This window comes from Mauremys reevesii, linkage group 7 (genome assembly GCF_016161935.1).
Source record: "Mauremys reevesii isolate NIE-2019 linkage group 7, ASM1616193v1, whole genome shotgun sequence".
In the NCBI taxonomy this organism is placed as follows: Eukaryota; Metazoa; Chordata; order Testudines; family Geoemydidae; genus Mauremys; species Mauremys reevesii.
In genome coordinates this window covers 143273-168374 of record NC_052629.1, presented here as the reverse complement: position 1 = coordinate 168374, position 25102 = coordinate 143273, and the positions used below count along the sequence as shown (strand labels likewise).

Below are 25102 nucleotides of genomic sequence, written 5' to 3'. Positions count from 1 at the left end.
ATAACTCCTTCATTCTTCACAGGGGACATTTTATTTTTGTTATGGCAGTCATTACTACAGTACAGAACACCTATTAAACACTAAGGCTAGTCTTCATGGCACCTCTGAAGTAGGGAAGTATCACTATCCTCACTTTACAGGTGGGAAACTGAGGCACAGAAAAATTTAGTTACTTGCCAAGGTCACATAGGGAATCTGTGGCAGAGCTGGGAATTTGAACTCAGATCTCCTGAGTTCCAGTCCACTCTTGTGGTTAAGGCACTGCCTTTCCATTTGCTAGGAGTTGAGGGAACTATAAATTAATGTCAGCAGCAGATCTAGTGTACAGCCCCACATGTTGTCTGGAAATTTAACATAAACAATAACATATTCTAAGATACCGAAACAACTGTGTGGAGCTCAAAAACTAGATGCTGTGGAAAAGAAGAGGAATTTTAAAAGATCCTCAATCCTTTCCAGGGAGCTACCTTAAGAACCCCAATTTCATTTATGGATCTCTCTATCTATATCCCATTGAACTTTTGTCTGATTATTGTTTATATAAAAAACACACAGACCGCCCCAGAGAGAACAATTCATTGGCACATGTTACAGAAAGGAAAAGTGAATTACCACTTCTAGACTTCTTTCCTTCTTGAGAGCTGTAGCACTTATCATGCCATATACAAATAGTTTAATGCCTTTTACCATAATTACAAGGAAAAAGCTAAAATCCTTAGCAGGGAACTATACACATACAGTTTTTCTATAGAATATAGTTACATGTACATGTTGAATGGTGATCAGTGAATACAGCAGAGGTGCAATATTTAGTTCTGTGCTCATGAGAACAGAAATAAAGGGAAAAGGTGGGGATGCTACAATTGCTATCAGTCAACTAAAATTAAAAATAACGTACTTTGCCTCTTTTGCTGCATGTCACTGTATTCCACCCTAGCTCCTGTCTTTCACTGCATGCTGTTCAGCCTCTAGAGCGAGGGATGCATTCTGCTGTTGCTGTAAACTTACATCAGTGTAATTCCATTGACCAGTGAATTTGCTAAATTTAAATGATTTGTAGTTACAAACTAGATTAAGGCAGGAAGCTGCTACATACCATTTTCTGATTCACTACACACTGTCCAAACTGAGCACTGAATGAGGAAGGGCTTGTTGCAAAAAGCATATGATTGTGTAATTAGAGTGTGTGTGTGTGCGCGCATGCAAACGCATGCACACACAAGGAAATAGAGTTAGGTTTGCACAGACAACCTTAAACACACCAAAGTTTACTTTATAACTTTAATGTTCTTCTAATGATATTTCTATCTGGAATTTCTGGTGGGATAGTGGTAGAGGATGTTTAAGGAGGAGTGGGGGAATTAAAGGGTAACAGCCTGAAATGTAGACTGTAAAAAAAAAAAAAAGTGAATTCCAGATATTACACATTTAGACTCAAGTCCCGCTATTAGCAGTATTTAATATTTAATCCTATTTTATTCTTCTCTGACAAACTTAAGGCAGTTCAATCTCACTGAAATGTGGTGCCCAGAAATGTTACCTAAGACCAAAGAGAGAGAGGAATGATCCCCCTCCATGCCCATGCTGAGATGCCTTTGTGTATGCAATTCCACTAGTTTTTTGCAGACATTGCATTGGAAACTCAGGTCTAACTTTCTGTCAACTCTGACTGCATGACCACTCCTAACATCACTGCTTTCCAAGTGTCTTGGTACCACAGAATATCTGGGGGTATCATATTTTTGTTCCTATATTAGTGGCCTTTTTTTCAAGTTTAACTTTGTGATACTTCAAGGATCCATGTATATTGTCACTCTTGGGAATAGCACCTATTGTTACTTAAAGCCTACAGCCTTATAAGATAGGTTCATGGGGAAGCACATGAGTGCTCTGGAGAATGTTCGCTCAAGTCTGTATAAGGAAGTTCAGTTTCCCAGCCTCTCCCGAGTTCCTTTCCCCTGAATTTGAGTCCAAGGTTGTATAGAGCTAACTTAACAAATTTCCATTTTAGGGCTCTTTGACAGTCCCCCAGGGTCAGATGACGCGAAGCTCATTGACATATTTTACCCTGGAGATCAGCAGTCTGTGACATTTGGAACCAAATCCCGGGTAGGGATGGGAGGAATGGAGGCCAAGGTAGGAGAAGCTTGAAGCCTGTGCTGCGTTGTTCTTCTCAGGGCAAAATCAATGTTCTGCAATGGTATGAGGTTCCATTTACCTTTCTCCTGGGCCCTGTTTTAGACCCATTTGAATAAAAATGCATTTTACACTATTCTTTTGCATCACATATTGAATTTGACCGGTTACATCTGTCTCCTTCTTGTTTTGATACATGTTGCCTGCTCCTAAAGGAGGAGAGTGGGAGTTTTAGTCCTCTGTATACGTATTTGTTCTATTACAGAAGGATTAAATACCCCCCCCCCCACTTGGTGGGGGTGGGAGACAACTCCTGAGCCTTCTGCCCCCCTCCCCTCCTTGGGGATAAGTGGATTGCAGGATCCTTGGGGCAGGGACTTGTTTTTTTCTTCTGAGTGCCATACATACATGACACTCCAATATCCATTTTTATGAATGCATGAGGGTGGTGGATTTCATGAGACATCTAGACAAACTTCGAATGAATGTTGGAAAGGAGTCCATTGTTGTAGTTTATATTAGTACCAATTACTTAGTTAGGTGTTGGGGAGATTTCCTAAAATCTGCAGTAAATGTTGATTATTAGGAAAGAGGCTTACGTCCAATGCCTCTACAGTACTGTTATCTAAAATGGTTTTAGTTCCATATGAAGGGCTGGCTAGATAAGGTGAACTTCAGAGTCTCAATGTATGAATGAGAAGATGGTGTAAAGAGGAGCGTTTTAATTTTAATATAACACAAACTTTGGGGAGAGAGGAGAGCTTATATAAAAATGAATTCCACCTCAACCAAAATGAAGCTGTCTTCTTGCATAGAACTTAAACTAGGAGCTCAGAGAAAGCTGTCAGGTGCAAAGGAGCACTCATTGTGTACAAGGGCACCTATTGGGGATATCCCTATTTTAAAAGGCAAATCTGAATTTCCTAGTAAAGGTTTGGACTTTAATTACATCTGAAATGATGAGATGAACTGAGATCAGAGGTATGTTCTGGAAAAGCTACACGGTGCCAGACAAATGGGTTAAATAAAAGCAGACACTTGATCAAAACAATACTATACATGTCTGTATATTGAGAGAATCTTAAAAAGAAAAATAAGCAAACTAGACAGTCTAGAAAGTGGAAGAGGAACTTGACATAATAGGCATATCTGAAATGTGGAATCCCCCAAGTCAAGGTGGCACTGTAATACTGGCCTGTAAATTATGCAGGAAAGTGGCAGAGGCGAGAAAGCAACCCTGTATCTGAAAGATTCCATAAAATCAGAGTTTTTTTCAATGAGGAGGACCATACACCACAATCTGTAGAGATACAAATACAGTCAAACCTCGCAATAATGTGCCCCACTATAACACGAAATCACATATAACGCGATCATAGGTTGGCTCCCCTTTAAAGCAGATACAACTTAGATAATGTTTTCACAGTACTGTACAGTACCAGTGGTCCCCAACACCATTGCAGGGGAGAGAAGCTGCAGCCCCGTGCCTGCCGGAGATAGAGAACTCCGGGGCTGCGGGCGCCGGTGCTCTCTGTCACCGGCAGGTGCAGGGCCGCAGCTTCTTTCCGGCTTCAAGAGGAGCCGCAGCTCCCTGCCTGCCGGGGAGAGAGAACTCCGGGGCTGCGGGCACCTGTGCTCTCTGTCCCCGGATGGTGTGGTGCCGCGGCTTCTCTTGAAGCTGGAAAGAAGCCGTGGCCCCGCACCTGCCGGGGACAGAGAGCACTGGCACCCGTAGCCCCGGAGTTCTCTGTCCCCAGCAGGTGGGGGCTGCGGCTCCTTTTGAAGCTGGAGAGAAGCCGTGGCTCCGCACCTGCCGGGGACAGAGAGCACCGGCGCCCGTAGCCCCGGAGTTCTCTGTCTCCGGCAGGTGGGGGGCCACGGCTCCTGTCCCCTGCTGGGCACTAGGCACCAGGGGCACTAGGCAGCGCACATCAATGCACCACTTTGGGGACCACTAACAAACTGACTGTTTTGAAATCCCACTATACCGCGATCCCGCATTTAGTGTGATGGAAGTTTTTGGACCCCAAACGTCGCGTTATAGCGGGGTTTCACTGTACCAAGCAATAATACAAATATACTGGTATGGTTATGCTACCTGCATTCTAACCAGGAAGGGAATGAGGAAGATCAGAGCCAATTAAATATAATAAAGCAGTAATAAATGACTCAGATACCATATATGAATAGGTGAGATGTCACAGTGAGATAAGGTTTCAGAGAAGCCATTTCTTGATACCTTAAATGATTGCTCTCTAGAGTACATGAGGAGAGGCTATTCTTGGCTTAGTGCTAAGCAGCATGCAGGAGCTGGTAAAAGAAGTAAATATAATTGACCCATAATGTAATATTGACCACTGTATAACAAAATTAAATGCTTGAGTGGGATCATAGAAAATCCAGCACTGTGACATTAACTTCAGAAAGGAAACTTAAAACAAAAAAATTGAGGAAGCACGTCCAAAGGGCCTTAAAATCAAAAGTGAGGAAATTAAAGTCTTCAGTCTTGGCATTGGAGCCCCCTGAGCAGAAAAGGAAGGAAGAGGGCAAGAAAAATGGAAACTTAGCCCTAGTGAGACAAACAGCCTGAACTATAGCAGGTGAACCACGGGATAGAAATCAGAGGGCCACAAAGCATTTTGAATAGCAATTACCAAAGGCATAGAAATAACAAGAAATTCTTTATTTTGGAAGCAAGAGGCCCATGAGAGAATTGTTGGATCCACTGGACTCCACTGGAGTACAGAAATCTGTTAATATTTACTATTGTTTTGCCTAGAGCCCAACCAAGAACCAGGTGTGACAGGTTGGATCATAGAAACCCCCTTGGGAACTGCTAACTGATGTGCCAAGACCACTCCTGCCCCTGCTTTCCCTGCCAGCCTGGGAATCCAGCACCCTGTCTTGTTGAGCCAGACATACCAGTCTGCTCCAACTCAGACCCAGGGTCTGAACCACGTGCCCCAAAGCTGCAGACTTAACTGAAAGCAACTTACAGAAGTGTTCCTGTCTTTAACACTCAGATGCCCAACTCCCAATGGGGTCTAAACCCCAAATAAATCCGTTTTACCCTATATAAAGCGTATACAGGGTAAACGTATAAATTGTTCGCCCTCTATAACACTGATAGAGAGAGATGCACAGCTGTTCCCCCCCCCCCACCGCAGGTATTAATACATACTCTGGATTAAATAATAAATAAAAAGTGATTTTATTAATACAGAAAGTAGGATTTAAGTGTTTCTAAGTAGTAACAGACAGAACAAAGTGAATTACCAAGCAAAATAAAATAGAACACGCAAGTCTATGTCTAAGAAAACTGAATACAAATAAAATCTCACCAGTTCCAGTAAGCTTCCTTTTACAGACTAATCTCCTCCTAATCTGGGTCCAGCAATCACTCACACCCCCTGTAGTTACTGTCCTTTGTTCCAGTCTCTTTCAAGTATCCTTGGGGGTGGAGAAGCTATCTCTTTAGCCAGCTGAAGACAAAATGGAGGGGTCTCCCATGGGTTTAAGTAGATTTTCTGTTGTGGGTGGAGACCCCCTCCTCTCTCCTATGCAAAGTCCAGCTCCAAGATGGAGTTTTGGAGTCACATGGGCAAGTCACATGTCCATGCATGACTGAGTTTCTTACCAGCCAAGCCACATCCCTGGGAAAGCTCCGATATGGATTGGCATCTTCGAATTCATCGTTGGCTTAAGTGGTTCTTGATTGGGCACTTAATTTGCACACTTCTTTCTCAAGAAGCTGACCAAATGCTTTACTAAGGCTATCAAGCAAGTATATAGCCAATATTCCTAACTTCAAGTAAAAAAAAAGATACATGCATAGAAATAGGAGGAATGTATTCAGTAGATCATATCCTTTACATAGATATGTTACATGGCATATGTAGCATAAAACATATTCCAGTTATATCATATATACATACACTCATATGCATATTCCCATGAAGCCTTATGGGGTACACTGTCACACCAGGACACAGTTGTTCTAGACAAACAGAATAGTAGTCATTCCCCCCAAAAGCTTGCAATCTAAATAGACTGCATCATTCTTTATCACTGGGTGTTGAGATGAAATAAGGTTTCCAAAGAAATGGTGCCCAGATGTTAGCTATCCAGGATTCCTTAAGGTGTTCAAGAATGAAGTGGCTGAGCTGTTCACAAATGTGCAATCTCTCATTAAAATAATGTACTCCCTGGAAAATAGTAAATTTTTGTCTTTTCCATTAAAAATGCACTAGTAACAATTCTGAGACTTAAATACCAATGATCCTCTTACCTGTACCAGGGAAATTAGTTGAAACTATCATTTGAAAAAATAGAATTGTAAACACTTAAATCATGACATGATGGAGACAACCCAGGGTAGCTTCAGCAAAGGAAAAGTATGCCTCTTCAATCTACTAGAATATTTTAAGTATGGTAACAAAATAGTGGATGCAGGAGAAGTTGATAGACTTATCTGTATTTTCAAAAAGCCTTTGACAGAGTTTCTCACAGTAGACTGTTAAGGGAACTTAAATTACAGTCATGAGTTAGAAACTAGGCAAGCAACAGAATACAAAGCAGGAATAAATGACCTTGTTTCAAAATGTATTACTTAGATTGTGGTAGCTCCTGTACATTTCCAAATGTATTAAGAGCAGATGGTCCCTGCTTAAAATTTACAATCAAAAAGACCAAAGATAATCAGGATGGAGATGATTACTAAGAATAGAGTTCAGGAGCTGGGAGAATGCTTGCTAGGTATTGAGATTTTTCCCAGGACTAGCTTTATCCTCCCTTGTAGGTGAAGGCAGCTCTATGGGCCCTCCAAGGTGGCACCTCTGTAGTGATCGCAAATGGAACCCATCCAAAGATCTCTGGCCATGTTATCACAGACATTGTGGAGGGGAAAAAAGTTGGTACTTTTTTTTCAGAGGTAAAACCTGCAGGTAAGTTGGTATTTGGAATTTTGAGATGGGGATTGGGTGGAGGATGATAGAGTGGGGTAGGCTTTCTGGGGGTTCAGAATGAGTTAATGCTTGCTTTATAGCTCTAGGATAACTGGGAAAATGTGCTTTGGCCATTGGAAACAGACATTTTTTAAAGTTGTTTTGCGGTGCTGTTGGTCTCAGGATATTAGAGAGCCAGGTCCTGAAGAAGAGTTGTGTAGTTTGAAAGTCTGTCTCTTTCCCCAAAAGAAGTTGGTCCAGTAAAATATATTACTTCACCCACCTTGTCTCTGTTTGTAAAAGTTGATTCTTCTTTGAATGCTGGTCTCTGTGTATTCTACTGGATACGCATGTGCACCTGAGACCAGAAAATGCTAGCAAGTAGTATCCCTTGGTCTTTGCTTCTGCTTTTCTCATGTTCTGTGCCAAGAGTATAAGGGGCAGTGCAGACAGACACCACTCCAGTTCGTTCTTCCCATTTCAAGGTCTAAGTTGGAATCTCCAGTGTCTAGAACTGATCCTCTTCACTCTTTTATTTTCTTGTAAATATTTCCAAGTTTTATATAGCTAGTTGCCATTGTTAGTGTTTTTTATAAGTTTAGATAGTCGGTAGAATCCCCACCCCAGAGAATGCTCTGATCTCCCAGCACAGGACTTAGATTATGCCCAGGCTTTAAGAATTGCGTCTCCTGTCCCCACTCCTTTTTGGTTGGCAATGACTGCCTCTGCTGCCTTATAGAAGCTCATATTTCTGCTAAATGCAGTGTCTGCTGCTCCTTTCCCAGCTGAACATGTCAGGTTCAAGAACTCTGGCTTTGGAGACCCCGGCCCAGTTCCCCCCGTTCCTGACTGGGAAGATGCCCTGTACATCAGCTTGAGACATGGAGATGTGCACCTCCTCGCTCAAAGACTGTTCAGGAGAGGGAACAACCAGAGCAAAAGACTCTTCATTTGGGCCGCCTCACAAGAGTAAGAGGCACCCTCATAAGAGAAGGGATCCTTCCCTGACCAGGTTGAGTGAGCCCTTGTGCTTAGGACACAAGGACTTAGGTCCTCTTAAGTCTTGTTACCATGATCGGAAGGCACATGGGAATAAGATTCCTTCAGTACTGGCAAAGTGTACTTTGAGACCATAGTCACTGACACTGACTACAGTACCAACTAAGACTAAGCCACGGAAGCTGAAGGACTGTGCACCATTGGTACTGATAATGACCATGCAGTCAGAGGCTCCTTCACTAGCAGTACCATCACAGCTCCTATAAGGAAACACTGATTATTAAGAGTCCCTTTACAGTTTACACCAACTCCAGCAGCCTATGGCAATGAGATGCAGCCTTCTAGACTCCAGTATCCTATGCTGCTCCAGAGAATATTTTCATCCTCCCAGACCCACAGTCTCCCCTGTTGTCAGAACCGACCTTCACCAGGGAGATTGTAACATCAGGGTGAAGCTCCTCTCCCATTTCATTCTCAGCCTTAGCTCCCTGACATCTGTATCGATGACACCACTGATAAAACTGGACTCAGTCTTATCTCCGGGAGAGTCGGATATACCAGTGAAACCATTGTTCCCTCCACCGAGGGAGTTCAGCCCAGACAGGGCATGGAAAGTCTCCCACTACTTCTCTCATCCGTCCGAGTGGGTACTCCCTCAGGACCAATAGCACCCAAGGTGTGCCTTGGGATCACCACAAATTTTAGACCTCTCATATTTGCCTTACTGGGGGCTAAGCAACCTGTGGTATGGCACCCAGTGCATGTGCAGTCTAGTTGGGTGTCTTACCACCCCTTCCCTCCAGGAGGCCAACTGAAACCTATGAAAGAGGACGAAAGATTAACCAGATCTGCTGGTAATGACAGATACTTCATCTTCCTTGCCCAATAAGGCAATTGCTCCTGCTGCTCCATCTCCTTTGGACAACCACAGACAATTCCAAGAGCTGCCTTGGAGAATAGAAGAAGAGCTCCAAATTTAAAGGCGGTCCAGGACTCATTACACAAGCTCCTGGTCATCCGGTTGCCTATGGGATCTAGCTGAATAGCACTCCCAGTTCAATGAGGCCATACTGGAAATGACAAGAACTGTATGGCGCAAATACCAGCTACCTGTGCTCCTACCCCCTAGGGAGGCTTAGGGAATGGAGTTCTTGTTCTCCCACCCTGCCCTGAGCTCCCTTGTCATCTAAGCAGTCCCAGAAAGGTCCAGATAATAACACCCAAGGGCAACCACGGTGGATAAGGAAACCAAGTATTTAGACTTTATGGGGAGAAAGGTGTCTACTTCCACTGCTTCCAGTTTAAAATCTCCAATTATCCGGCTGTCCTGGCCAAACGTCTTTTATTTAATCTACATTTTAAAGGCAAGTTACCCCAGAAGGTTAGAAACTTCCCACGGAAGATTCCTCAGCTTTCAGTCACTATAGCAACTGCACCCAAGGTCTTCATGAAAATGTTTTCTGTAGTAGCAGCACATCTCAAATGGGACAGTTCTACCATCTTCCTGTATCTAGATAACTGGCCTCTTACAGGCATGACATGTCCAGAAGTCATAGCATCGACCTTATTGATGCTTTGTCTCCTAGTGTATCTTGGAATCTCTGAACATGGAAAAGTCTATTCTGACTCCAACACAGGCTATAGCTTTCATAGGAGAAACCTTAGACTCAGGGCAAAGGCTTATCTTCCTATGTACAGATTCCAAGCTATAGGCAGACTGATAGATCAGGTTATGCACAACCCTCGGACATGGTCTGAATTTGCCTTACTCTTTTAGATCATGAGGTTTCATGTACTTGCATAATGCTGTTCATCAGTCTCCACCTTTACTGCCTAAAGGCTTAGCTTCTAACAGTATATATACACACCAAGAAAACACAGCATGGACACTGTGGTGACAATCCCAATCAAGTTAAAAACCTCTCTGGAAAGACTCCGCATAAGTGTGCATGGGCAGTTCTTTCCTATCCACTACACCCGACAGGAGAATAATCACAGACACCTCTTTGTTAGGGTGGGTGGTTCACTTGGACGATCACACAGCACAGGACATTTGAATGCCCCAGGAAACCAGGTTGCACATAAATCTTCTGGAACTCAGAGCAGTCTGAGAAGCATGCATGGGCATTTTTACCATTAATGCAGACTCATCATGTTCTCATAATCTCAGATAACCCAATAACTGTATTCAGCATAAGCAGGGACATCCAAGATCCATTCCCGTGTATAGAATTGGTCAGTTTATGAAACTGATGTATCTCCCAGGAACCCTGAACTCTTTGTCAGACAGCTTCAGCAGTCACTTTGCTACCAACTGCGAGTGGGAGCGACACAGCTCAGTGGTGAACAGTATCTTCACTCACTGGGGAACCCCTACTTGGGACCTGTTCAACTCGCAAATAAACAGGAAGTATAATACATACTATTCCAGAGGATCTCAGGGCCAGTCCTCAAGAGGTGATGGTCTCCTACTCCCTTGGACAGTCCATTTGAACTGTGCCTTTCCTCCTAGCCCTCTGCTTTCTCAAGTCCTGCAGAAGATTAATTAGGACAGAGTACAAGTCATTTTAATTGTGCCCAAATGGCTGAGGCAGTTCTGGTTCCCTGGTCTCCTGCATGTGTGACCATCATGATCATTTAGTCTGATCTTCTGCAGAATACAGATCATATACCTTCACCTAGTGATTAGCCTACATGTGGCTGAACTGGAATATATCTTTTAGAAAGACATTCAGCCTTGATTTAAGGGACTTCAGGTGGTGGTGAACTTGTCGTATTCCTTGGTAATCTGTTCCAACGGTTATCCTTACCATTTAAAACTTTGTCTAATTTCCATTTTTAACTTTACTTACTACAACTTCCAGTCATTGTAGCATGTTTGCCTTTGGCTGCTAGATTTATCTTCTGGATATGAGCCCTCCCTATGTAACTAATAGACCTTGATTTAAATTGCCTTTTCACCTTCTCATCAGTGAGCTAAATAGACTGAGCCCCTCAAGTTTCTCATCGTAAGGCATGTTTTCCAGAGCATGATTCATTTTTGGAGCTCTTCTCTGAAACTTCTGCAATATGGACACCAGAACTGGGCCCATTATTTTAATAATAGTCTTTCCAGTGCTGTATAGAGAGGTACTGTAGTCTCCCAATCATACTTGATATTCCCATGTCAATATGTCAAAGTATCATGATAGCCAGTTTTGCCATGACACAGCACTGGGCATTTGCTGTTTACAGTTGGCCCTCAGTCCTTTCCAGAATACAATAATTCCTTTTCATGTAAGTATGGTTTATGTTCTTTATTCCCAGTCTTTTGACCCTTGTGTTTGGCTGTATTAAAATGCATGATGATTCTAGATATTGAAAAAAATATTAAACAGTGATGGGAAATGTATTAAAACGGCTTGAGTCCTTCCTTGAAGGATGTTCCCCAGGAGTACTGGTGGAAAACCGAACCACCACCACTAGACCCATCACTTGTGGAGTTTCACAAGGATCAGTGCTCTCTCCAGCCCTTTTCAAAATCTACATGCAACCTCTAAGTGAATTAGTCAGATGACAAGGACTCAAGTGAGCGCAATATGCAGATTATACACCACTCTACTTATCCTTCACTGCATATGACCAGCCCACTGCTACTGAGATGACCGAGTACATGGATGAGATGAGATCTTGGATGAAGAACAGCTTGCTGAAGCTGAACTCCAGTGACAAAGAGGTGATGCTGGTGAGCAGAGGGAAGTATTTTGAGGAGTTTGCAGTCACGGTGTGGTCTCTGTTGGTTGATTGTGATGTTTTGGGGTTCAACCTAGACTAGTAAGGGGTTGTGTCACTTCCTGCCATCAACTCTGGGTGCTTTATATGCTGTGCTGCATTGGCTCACAGCCCTGACACAAACAGCTCATGTAGAATCATGCAGGCCACAGCCTAGCTTCCACCATACAGTTGCTTTTAGCAAAGTGACCCCCAACTCCACCCCTAGTGCCAGGTTTCCCAAAAACTGTCTCCCTGCAGTGACAAGCCCTCTCACTGAACGCTTACAGAAGTTAAGTTCATTGCTCCTTTAAATGGACAATACACTTCACCTCATTCATTTAACTGGGATTTGAAAAACACTCATTTCAGTCATACCACTGAATTGGTTTATTTAAAAGTCATCAGTTTAAGTGATACCAGATAAGGAGTGTGGTCAGATGTTTGGCTGTGGTGTGTTCCCTCCGTATGCTGTCCCAGTTCTGCGCAGACAAGTGGCACAGCAGACCTTGAGCAAACCATCCAATGACCACAAAATCTAATAAGGTGTGAAGGCACGCAGCCAGGTTTATTGTCAACGAAGTACGGTCCTAGCTCCCCGGATCAGTGTCTACAGTTATACTAGCACATGTATGCCTCTGACAGTGGACGCAGTTCAGTCAGTGGCAGGACTTCCCACTGCCCCCTTGGCTGGCCAAAGACACTCCCAGATACATCTTTATATACCAATATGAACAAGTATCACCTGTGATGTATCAGGGTGCCACCCATTGCCTTGTACCTGTAGGTTCTATCAAAACATCTCTATCCATCATGCTGTCATCCTGACCTTATCCTTAAGATGGGTCAGCGTGTTGCTGTTATCTTTGGGGAATGTGTTTATCGGAGTGTTCTGGTACCACCCTTCTGGAATGTGTTTGCATGAGTGCTTTGTGCCTAGCACCTCTTCGGAATATGTGTTTTTGCAATATCAGCCCTATGCTTGCCAAATTCTGTGAGCAGGGCCGGCCTCTTTCTCACAACCTGACTTTGCTTCATATCAGCAAAGTTTTGACCACTACTTTAGTTCAGGCCTCATACCAGGCCTCTGATATAAGGCCTTATGTTTCAGGCCTTCTTCTTATTACAAGGAGTAAAGGCAGAAATGGTTATAAACAAACAAAAATAAAACCACACTTCTAATGCTAACATTTAATTTCAGCAAATTATAATCTTTGCCTAAACAGGTTTCTCACCTGTGTTCAGTTCCCAGAGACTTCAACCCCCTAGTCTGAAGGACTTGACATTCTGTGATTTCAAGAGCTCTGGAATCCTTGAATACCTCATGTGATACCAATGGGGTTCTCTCCCCTTAATTTTTTATAGTCTATTAAACCTTTGAAATGTATTATTTTGAAAAGTGAACCCAGCCAGCGCTTCTCTGTTCGGGAAGGCCACATGGTGTCTGTACCCTAGCAGAAGTTCATTGATTGTGCTTCAAGAGGCCGGAAGGCTTTTGGGGGAGGGGAACAGTGCAGTCTCCCTTCCTTATTAGCTTGATGGCCTTGTTTATGTTGCATGTTAATGTGCTTTTCTTTGTCTTTGGTCACACCTTGCTTAATTTACATCAGAGACACAGTCAGTGAGGTGGAACCACACTCCATTGTCTGGAACAGGCATAGTTTAGGTGCTGCTTGCCAAATACATTTTAAAAACTTAACTCTAGCACATATTTATAACCCTTTTTACACATCCCAAACATACACCGCACAATGATTTTTGGGATCAGTGTATTGTCTGTTTGCATAGGATACCTCACACAACACCTTATAGATACAGATTATGACTACTGTGAGTTTGGGGGTGTGACGGGTTGGATCACGGAACCCCCCTGGGAGCTGCCACCTGATGTGCCAAGACTACCTCTGCCCCTGCTTTCCTGCCCTGTCAGCTTAGGACTACAGTGCCCTGCCTGGTTTGAGTCAGACTTGCTAGCCTGCTGCAAACCCAGACCCAGGTCTGAATCACGTCCCCTAACAGCTGTAGGCTTAACTGAAAGTAGCTAACAGAAGTGTTCTTGACTTTAACACTCAGATGCCCAACTCCCAATGGGGTCTAAACCCAAATAAACCTGTTTTACCCTGTATAATGCTTATACAGGGTAAACTCATAAATTGTTTGCCCTCTATAACACTGATAGAGAGAGATGCACAGCTGTTTGCCCACCCAGTTATTAACACATACTCTGAGTTAATTAATAAGTAAAAAGTGATTTTATTAAATACAGAAAGTAGGATTTAAGTGGTTCCAAGTAGTAACAGACAGAACAAAATAAGTCACCACGCAAAATAAAATAAAACATGCCAATCTATGTCTAATCAAACTGAATACTGATAATCTCACCCTTAGAGATGCTTCAGTAAGTTTTTTTCCTCAGACTGGAGACCTTCCAGGCCTGGGCACAATTCTTTCCCTTGGTACAGCTCTTATTCCAGCTCAGGTGGTAGCTAGGGGGTTCCTCATGATGGCTCCTCCCTTTGTTCTGTTCCACCGATTTATATATCTTTTGCATAAGGTGGGAATACTTTGTCCCTCTCTGGGTTCCCACCCCCTCCTTCTCAATGGAAAGACACCAGGTTAAAGATGGATTCCAGTTCAGGTGACATGATCACGTGCCACTGTAAGACTTCAAGCCTTCATTCCTCCCAGCCTGACTCACAGGAAGGCTGCCTGCAAACAGAGCCATCCACTGTCAGTTGTCCTGGTTGATAGGAGCCATCAAGATTCCAAACCACCATTAATGGCCCACACTTTGCATAATTACAGTAGGCCCTCAGAGTTATATTTCTAGTTTCAGATACAAGAGTGATACATTTATACAAATAGGATGCCCACACTCAGTAGATATAAGCTTTGTAATGATATCTTACAAGAGACCTTTTGCATGAAGCATATTCCAGTTACATTATATTCACTCATTAGCATATATTTATAAAATAATATAGAGTGCAGCGTCACGGGGGGTACACGGAGTATGTCAGGCTTTACGAGAGTTGCTTACACAGAGTAGTGAACTACCAGTGGGCCTCTGTGTCACAATGGTTCACATCCATAATTGGTCAATTCAGTCTGTAGTCTAGGAGTACTCTTGGATTCCTTGCTAAGGCTGGGGTCTCACACAGAAGCATCCACAAGTAATGTTTTCTGCCATCTCTCCGTGGCTAGGAGACTCAGTCTCAAGCTGATGGACAAAAACCTAGCCTCATTTATGCATGCCTTTATCACCTATTGGCTGGATAAAAGTAATGCAGCATACCTGGGCATGAAGCCTTCAGCATTTAAAAAACTCCAATTTATACAGAACACTGCAGTGCATCTCCTCAGGAACACAGGCTAGTGGGAGCATATCAAATCTGTTCTTCACTCCCTATGGTGGTTTCCCATAGTATAGCAAATTAAGTTTAAGGTCCCTGTACTTATCGTCAAAGCACTCCATGGCCTGGGCCTAAGATATCTAAAAGATCATCTAAAGCTCCAGAATGATGCCTCTGTGATCAATCGCTGTGCTCCTCTGGCACAGTGGAACTCAACAATAAGAGTAAAGCTCATCTGTGCAGAAGACCACTTTCTCCGGGGCGATCCAATTCTATGGAATGAACTCCCTCAGAAACTAGGGGTCATCACAAACCTCACTTCTTCTTGCTCCAAGTGCATGTCAGCATTTCTTTAACATTCCCTTTTCTAATATAAACACATAGCAACAGTCATATTTATATAAATAAACGAGGAGATATATACTACCAAAACAAGGTACTCTGCTGCACATACTTCTTTCTTTGGGGAGAGGAGGTGAGGACAAACAGCACATGACAGATGTATAATTACGTGGCTTAATGCATTACCAGAAGGTGCTCAGATGCTATGAAGCACAGTAATAAATCCTAGATAGAACAGAATGGGCAGAGAACCAATCCCTGAGGTCGTAACCTGAAACCACCACCAGTTGAGCATTCCCCATTTTGAAATCTACTAGTTAGCTAGCTTTTCATCCATTTCAATTTGTGCCTTATTCTTTTTGTATAGTGCTAGTTTTTTTCCTTTGGAACATGTGGTACTAAGGCAAAGTATATTATAGCAATGCAATTTTCTTTGTTAACCCAGACCTGTAATCATAGAATCATAGAGGATTAGGGTTGGAAGAGACCTCAGGAGGTCATCTAGTCCAACCTCCTGCTCAAAGCAGGACCAATCCCAACTAAATCATCCTAGCCAGGGCTTAGTCTTTATAATCTTGTCAAAGAACATCAAGGTCACTTAACAAGACTGCTTTACCAGTAAATTATCTTGTCTGATATTTCCATTCTTTAACTTTATCAATAAGTGCTCATATCAGCCAGTGAAATTTTTTGTTTGTTTGTTTTTTTTGCCTGGAATAGGTGCCGGGCTCAGAATTCCTTTTTGTTCTATAATGTATATTTAAAATTCCATATTGTCTTTCACCCTATTGATCAGAGGTATTTCATCAGTATCTTTAGCTTCTCAGCTGTTGCCTACTCTTAACTTCTGACTTGTATTCATTGTCAAGAGAAACCAGGTGTCTAGACTCCCAGCTACTAGAACCCACTCTTCTCCTAGTGGTGAGAATAGATTTCAAGAGCCCTGATGATCTCCTTTGCACTAACCCCCAATCAACACTTTGCTTTGTTACATCTGATTAGGAATGATAGAGACTTGACATAAGTGAAGAAAAGAGGTGCTTTGGGGAGTGAGAGAGATTAGATGGGTAGGTTGAGAAATGAAATTATAATGTTAGAAACTTGTAGGCTCTGAGCAAGTGGGTTGCTGGGTTGGGAAATTGTAATAGATTGGGAAAACTAGATATGATATCTGCTCTTGGATTATTTACAGGCTTTATACCATCTTTTGTTACTGGATTTACTTAGAAATAATTTTCCACCTTTTCATTTTTGCTTATGGATCTTCAAGTTTGTTTGTGTGTGTGTTCATTCCTGATGTAACTTTTTTGCATGAGAATATAAATTTGCTTTGTGAATGTGCATTTTTACCTGAACACGTGTGAGCCACATACTTACTTTCTCATGTGTTGTGGGGTAGGATAGGAGGGTTTTGACCATTGTTACTTTCTCATCTGTTTGGGTTTGTGTGTGAGGGGTATGTTTGACTTTAACATGCTCTGAGCTTCGGGCATGGATGATATGAAGTGCACAAATTCTTGTTTTTTTAGGCCCTACAGTAGAACAGCAAGGTGAAATGGCTCGAGCTGGAGGCAGGTCCCTAGCGGCGCTACAGCCTGAACAGGTAACATGCCAATGTGGCTTCATTTATGTATTAGAACTTACAAATATACTGTGTGTTTCACAATAAAATCTAAGACAGATCCCTGCCCCAAAGAGCTCATATTCTCACTAGTCTGTAAGTCTTATCATTTAGATTGTAACATACCGCATGAGAGGGAGGGGTGAAGAAGAATGTGGTCTACTGAGCTGTAATTATGTACATTTGAACCATCAGATTTATATAGCTCTAATTATTTTAAATGCAGGTATTGGCATGTAGAGGATGCCACAGAAGAGTGTTTGGCGTGAACTGCCCCAATTGCTCTTACTGAGAGGATACTTAAACTGCCCAAAAAGGAGCAGCTGTGTGCGATCCTCCTACCATTCAGTGTACCACTGCATTGCAGCTGGATTGGGTAGAGGGAGGCACTATGTAGAGCAAGGCAGGTGCTGACACAGAGGCAGGGGGCATCTTGTTGTTGATTAGGCAGGAAAGCAGAGACCTGCCAGGCAAAATGCAGGAAAGGCCAGAAGCCGGGACTGCAGGCTGAACTGTGTAGTCCAACCAGTAGCAAGGAGTAAATAATGAACAGGTAGCATTCTGAGGTATGCTGGAGGCCAAGTGCAGGAGCCAGAGAAGAAAGAGTCCAGAGGTATTAGATAAGAAGTGGGGGTTGGGGAGACCACGAGCCTGAGTACCCTGAGTCACTTGGCTTCTACGATAACTGTACAGAATTTTTTTTCTGTCTGCAGAGAGCAGAGATTATCTATCATCTAGCTGACCTGCTAACTGACCAGAGAGAAGAAATTCTATCGGCCAATAAAAAGGACTTGGAAGAGGCTGAAAGTAAAGGTAATGTATTAATGGAGCTAGTAAGCTTAAATATATGTAGATATCATGAATCTATGTGGGTTTGAACAGAAGGCGAAAAGTGGGATGGGAACTCTTATTCACAGGTTTAGGGATTTGGGAACTAACTGTGATGGTGTAATGACTGTCATCTTAGTTGTCACAGACGGTCAAGCCTGGGACCTTGAAAGCTGAAAGCATGAATCCCTACAGCTTGGGCTAAAGGACAAAGTCCCCCAGCAGGGAGCTGTAGAAGATTCGTATCTTCTGGATCAGACAAAGGGCTTGTAACACACTGAACAGTACGTGATGATAACTGTTTAGTGCTCCAGGTTGTCAGGAGAGAAAGTTTGGCTGTGGAAATGCATGTAGTGAGCACCTTGTGTTTTGTTGCAGTGACTACTCTGGTCTCTTTCTGGGTTTGTTAAAACAGTATGTTCTGCCCCTGTGGGGGATAGTATTTTGTCTCCTCTTGTGGTCAAGCTGCATGTGATTGATGATGTGTTCCAAAAAGAGAAACATCCACTTCTTAACAAGGAAGTGTCTATTCTATTCAGGCTGCTTGTATCATAAACTTCATTCTGGTGTATCAGATTAATGCATTGAAAAGTCTTGGAGGGCATTTTGGGTGGGGGAAGCTGCACAATGTGACAACTTACTCCTGTGTTCTTTACAAAGGATGTTCATAGTGACCTGCAAATGCGGGAAATGGGCTTGTGCCTGGTTTTGTGTCTTTATGGTGTTGTGTAACAGGGGCAATGGCCACTTAAATGAAATTGGGTCCAGCTCTCCTGTTCTAAGTCCATGTGTGCTCTAAATTAGTGTAATGAGAACAGGGCTGCCCCAGGGAGTTATAAAGAGTGGAGAAGGAGCTCAGAACTTGAGTCCCATGTCCAAAGAGTAGAGAGAGCTCAGAAGAAGAGCAGTGCTTCAGTGAAAGGATGCCCCTGAAGGAGGGATGTTGAGAGTTCCCTAGTTGTGCAGTAGAACCAGATCAGGCTGGTGAAAGCAGAATAAACTCTGGCAAGTGAAGTGTACAAGTATAATTAGGCAGGCCAAAAAGGAATGTGAAGAGGAGCTAGCAAAATAAACACATAACAGCAAAAAAATGTTACGTGTAAAAGAAGCAGAAAGCCTACCAAACAATCAGTGGGGCCACTGGGTGATCAAGGTGGTAAAGGAGCACTCAAGGAAGACAAGGCCGTTGCAGAAAAGCTAAATGAATTCTTTGCATCACTCTTCACTGTAGAGGATATGAGGGAGATTCCCACACCTGAGCCATTCTTTTTAAGTGCCAAATCTGACCTATCCAAGATTGAGGTTTCAGTAGAAGAGGTTTTTGGAACAAACAGATGGTATGTCACCAGGACCCGATGGTATTCACCCAAGAGTTGTGAAGGAAACTCAAATATGAAATTGCAGAACTACTAACTGTGGTATCAAGTATCAGGGGGATAGCTATGTTAGTCTGTATCCACAAAAACAACGAGGAGTCCGGTGGCACCTTAAAGACTAACAGATTTATTTGGGCATAAGCTTTCATAGGTAAGAAACCCACTTCTCCAGATGCATGGAGTGAAAATTACAGATGCAGGCATTATTATACTGACACACGAAGAGAAGGGATTTACCTTACAAGTGGAGAAACAGTGTTGACAGGGCCAATTCAATCAGGGTGGATGTAGTCCACTCCCAATAGTTGATGAGGAGGTGTCAATACCAGGAGAAGGAAAGTTGCTTTTGTAGTTAGCCACCCACTCCCAGTCCTTATTCAAGTCCAAATTAATGGTGTTAAATTTGCAAATGAATTTTAGTTCTGCAGTTTCTCTTTGACGTCTGTTTTTGAAGTTTTTTTGTTCAAGTATGGCTACTTTTAAATCCGTTATAGAATGTCCAGGGAGACTGAAGTGTTCTCCTACTGGCTTTTGTATGTTATCATTCCTGATGTCTGATTTGTGTCCATTTATTCTTTTATGTAGAGACTGTCCAGTTTGGCCAATGTATGTGGCAGAGGGGCATTGATGGCACATATCACATTAGTAGATGTGCAAGTGAATAAGTCCCTGATAGTGTGGTTGGGTCCTCTGATGGTGTCGCTAGAGTAGGTATGGGGACAGAGTAGGCAACGGGGTTTGTTACAGGGATTGGTTCCTGGGTTAGTGTTTCTGTGGTGTGGTGTGTAGTTGCTGGTGAGTTTTGCTTCAGGTTGGGAGGCTGTATGTAAACAAGGACTGGCCTGCCTCCCAAGGTCCTATGAGAGTGAGAGATCATTTTCCAGGATAGGTTGTAGATCTTTGATGATGTGCTGGAGAGGTTTTAGCTGGAGGCTGTCTGTGATGACCAGTGGTGTTCTGTTATTTTCCTTGTTGGGCCTGACTTCTGGGTACCCGTCTCACTCTGTCAATCTGTTTCCTCACTTTCCCAGGTGAGTATTGTAGTTTTAAGAATGCTTGATAAAGATCTTGTAGGTGTTTGTCTCTGTCTGAAGGATTGGAGCAAATTCGGTTGTATCTTATTAGGCATTCTCTCTAAAGGTGCAACGTTTCAAAAAGTTCAATGAATTAAAAGATTGTTGGGGGCGGAATAGATCTGGACAAGGTGAAGAAGTCTGGAGATAAATGTCAGAAGGGAGGGACAGGCAGTAGAAACAAAAGTGAAACTGTTTGAGCAGCATATTCCAGAAGTCTTGAGGTCTTTCTGAGTGTAGCCTTCATTGATTTGAGATCTACCATACCATTCTCTCACTAGGAGGGAAAACCTATAATGGCAACAGGCTGTAAAAGAGACCCAGTTTGGGTCTCATTTATCTCTGAGTTGTGAAGAATACGTATTAAGGTTCTAACAACCAACAAGAATGTACTTTTATGTAGAAATCCATGATTAAATCAAGTCTTTCTGACTAGTGATTTAAATCAAATCCACCCTGACTGGAGGATAGCTAATGTGACACCAATTTTTAAAAATGGCTCCAGGGGCGATCCTGGCAATTATAGGCTAGTAAGCCTTCTGCAATACCATGCAAATTGGTTGAAACTGTAGGAAAGAACTGAATTATCAGACACACAGATGAAGAGTCCTACAAAAAGTGGAAACTAGGTCAAACTACAAAGGATGAATATAAACAAATAACACAAGGATGTAGGGGGAAAATTAGAAAGGCGAAGGCACAAAAAAAAGATTAAACTAGCTAGAGACATATAGGGTAACAAGAAAACAGTCTACAAATACATTAGAAGCAAGAGGAAGACCAAGGACAGGGTAGGCCCATTACTAGTGAACGCCAGTGAAAATGAGGTAGGATCAGAGGCTAAAATAGGGAAAGAACAAGTTAAAAATTACTTAGACAAGTTAGATGTCTTCAAGTCACCAGGGCCTGATGAAATACATCCTAGAATACTCAAGGAGCTGACTGAGGAGATATCTGAGCCATTAGCGATTATCTTTGAAAAGTTATGGAACACGGGAGAGATTCCAGAGGGCTGAAAAAGGGCAGATACAGGGCCCATCTATAAAAAGGGAAATAAGGACAACCCTGGGAATTACAGAACAGTCAACTAAATTTCATGTACTCGGAGCAAATAATTAAGCTTGTTACCCTGTCAAAGAAAGCTGTTAGGTTTGACATGATTTGTTCCTGTCAAATCCATACTGACTGTTACTTATCACCTTATTATCTTCTAGGTAGTCACAGATTTTTAAGAGCAGGTTAGATAAACATCTGTCAGGGATGGTCTAGATAATACTTAGTCCTGCCTTGAGTGCAGGGGACTGGACTAGATGACCTCTTGAGGTCCCTTCCAGTCCTATGAATCTATGAACACGATTTATTGGGGAAGAGTCAGCGTGGCTTTTGTAAACGGAAATTATGCCTCACAAATCTCTTAGAGTTCTTTGAGAAGGTCAGCAAACGTGGACAAGGGTGATCCAGGAGATATAATGTACTTGAACTTTCAGAAAACCTTTGACAGGATCCCTGACCGCAGCTGGGTCTGGGTCACTGCACTTCCCGCCGTCGGTGAGTGCAGTCCTAACCCTGCTGCAGTCCTCAACGGAGTGGGGGCAGGAAGAGGCAGAGCAGGGATGGGGGCTTTTGGGAAGGAGTGGAGTGGGGACGGGGCTGTGGAGGAGCAGGAGTGGGAAGAGGTGGGGCTGGGGCCAAGCAGGAGCTGGGGCCATGGAGAAGAGACGGAGCAGGGGCTGGAGCAGCATGCAGCTGCATAGGGCATCAGGAAATTTGGTGCCTCATTCGAAGGGGATAGTGTCTGACTACTCAGCTTTTCTGCTTATCTGGCTCAAGTTAAACATGCATGAGGTGATGTGAATGTCTTTACTTGTCTGATCCAGGTAGCTTTGCTGTGGCTGGTGGAAGCTGATGGCCTATATAGTTCATCTCAGGTCATATCTTTTTAAGTGGAAAGGTGCCTGTATAATTTCTTAGGCAGATGTAAGGAGGTGGATGGAGCCTGGATATCTAGTCTCAAGCAGCTGTTAAGTATTTCCAGCATGACTTAACCATCTTTTATTTCAGGGAGATTGGCACTTCCTTTGATGAAGCGACTGAGTCTGTCTACATCAAAGCTGAATAGCTTGGCCATAGGACTTCGTCAGATTGCAGCATCCTCCCAGGAGAGTGTAGGCCGTGTCATTCGCAGAACACGAATAGCAAAAGACTTAGAGCTGGAACAGGTGACTGTGCCTATTGGAGTCCTGCTGGTGATCTTCGAATCCCGCCCTGACTGCCTCCCACAGGTACATGATGAGGGGAAATAAAACTTTTTTGTTTGAGATGTCCTTTGGTAACATAGGAGTGGAAGTGACCTCTTGGGTCATTGAGTTCAGTCCCCTGCTGTCACAGGCAACAAAAGGAGAAATATTCTGATTGGTGGGGTGATGAGTGAACCAGCATTCAATTCTTAATTTCCAAAGCACTGTCTTGCAAGGGGTTCCCTTAAACTGGATTTTACTGGCATACTACCCTCTCCATCAGATCTCTCCTCAGGACCCACATGTCATAGGTCTCACCCCCACTTGGAACTGTTGGGCTCCAATGTGGGGACCTGACTTGGTTCCCCTCTAAACTAAAATCCTAGTTTAGATCTAGTAAAGCTGCCACCACTCAATCAGATATGTGGATTGAGACACAGTCCTTCCCCAAAATCCTAGGGGATTCCAAGAGCCCCAAATACATGGAGTTCTTACACCCAGGAGAAATAAACCATTCCCCCTGCTTCCTCCCCCCTCCCTTTTCCTAGGAGAGATACCGGGATCTAACTACAGAGGGATACCTCCCCCTTCTCTTTCCCTGAGAATCCACCCAAGGAAAGACCAAACAAGTCCTTAATAGAAAAGAAAAGAATTTATTAAAGAATAAAAAGAAAGTAACTTGTCTCTGTAATCCAAGATAGAACCATACAGGGTCTAAACTTATCAATCTCTGGAGAGAATCCCCCCCTCCCCCTTTCTTTCTCAGTGAAAGCAAAGTAACAGCAAACAGGAATAAAGAATTTCCTTTAGCAAAACACACAATTGCAAATGTAGAAATCAAATTATAAGACTAATTCGCCTTTCTAATTAATACTCACTATTAAATAGTAGAAACTACTCCAGGAGAACTTGGAGACATGACTGTCCTCTCTTAGATCCAAAGAGAGCTCTAACAAAGACCACAGACAAAGGCTTCCCTCCACAGAGATTTGAAAAAATCTTGTCTCTGATTGGTCCTCTGGTCAGGTGGTCATTAGGTACTGCATGTTAACCCTTTACAGGTAAAAGAGACCTTAACCCTGATCTGTTTGTTTATGACAACCCACTTCTGCATTGTTCAGAAGAAATCAGCTAGTTTGTGATGGGTTAATAGGCAGATGGGAGAGTTTTTTCACTTAATAAATTGTAAATGTTTTCAAGAATTGTACCTATTTGAATGTACATTCCTCCTCCCCATGTCACGTGTTTTCTCAGGTTGCAAGCCCTGCTATGTAGAAACCTCTTATTCATATATGCTTACTGAGCACAATGGGGCTTAGTCCTAGTTGGGGCCTCTGAGCACTATTTAATACCAGTATTTAATGTTCTTCTACACTACTTGCTACTAGCCTTAGACATCTGTCAAACTCGGAAGATGTATCTAGTGAGATCTCGTAGGGGTCTGTCCTGGGTCAGATACTATTCAGTATTTTCATTAATTAATTGAATAATGGAGTAGAGAGCATGCTTAAAAAATCTGTGGATGATAACCAAGCTGGAAGCAGGGCCGCCCAGAGTGGGGGACAAGTGGGGCAATTTGCCCCGGGCCCCACAGGGGCCCCACGAGCCCTGGCCAGGCAGTGGTCCAGGTCTTCGTAGACGAAGACGCAGAGCGACTGAAGGGTCCCCCGCCACCGAAATGCTGCCGAAGACCCGGACCGCTGCGAGGTGAGTACAAGTGCCGCAGCTCCCTCGCTTTGCCCCAGGGCCCCTGAATCATCTGGGCGGCCCTGGCTGGAAGGGGTTGCATGCACTTTGGAAGTCAGGACATAGTGTACTTAGATTTTCAGAAAGCCTTTGACAAAGGTCCCTCACCAAAGGCTCTTATGTAAATTAAGCTGTCATGGGATAAAAGGGAAGGTCCTTTCATGGATTGAGAACCTGTTAAAAGACAGGGAAGAAAGGGTAGGAATTAATGATAAATTCTCAGAATGGAGAGGGGTAAGTAATGGTGTTCCCCAAGGGTCAGTCCTCGGACCAATCCTATTCAACTTATTCATAAATGATCTGGAGAAAGGGGTAAACAGTGAGGTGGCAAAGTTTGCAGATGATACTAAACTGCTCAAGATAGTTAAGACCAAAGCAGACTGTGAAGCACTTCAAAAAGATCTCACAAAATGAAGTGATTGGGCAACAAAACGGCAAATGAAATTTAATGTGGATAAATGTAAAGTAATGCACATTGGAAAAAATAACCCCAACTATAGATACAATATGATGGGGGCTAATTTAGCTACAACGAGTCAGGAAAAAGTTCTTGGAGTCATCATGGATAGTTCTCTGAAGAGGTCCACGCAGTGTGCAGAGGCGGTCAAAAAAGCAAACAGGATGTTAAGAATCATTAAAAAGGGGATAGAGAATAAGACTGAGAATATATTATTGCCTTTATATAAATTGATGGTACG

At 43.0% G+C, this 25102-nt stretch overlaps 1 protein-coding gene across 10 annotated transcripts in view; it reads left to right on the top strand.

The window, feature by feature from the left end:
- The window catches only part of ALDH18A1 (aldehyde dehydrogenase 18 family member A1), a 118505-nt gene that overhangs the window by 57614 nt on the left and 35789 nt on the right, over window positions 1–25102 (top strand). For all 10 annotated transcript variants that reach the window (XM_039480992.1, XM_039480995.1, XM_039480986.1 and 7 more), the window contains 5 exons: window positions 2012–2136; window positions 6935–7079; window positions 17053–17126; window positions 17858–17957; window positions 22483–22703. In XM_039480992.1, the coding sequence (XP_039336926.1) occupies window positions 2012–2136; window positions 6935–7079; window positions 17053–17126; window positions 17858–17957; window positions 22483–22703 (665 nt within the window). The remainder of the gene's footprint in view (window positions 1–2011; window positions 2137–6934; window positions 7080–17052; window positions 17127–17857; window positions 17958–22482; window positions 22704–25102) is intronic.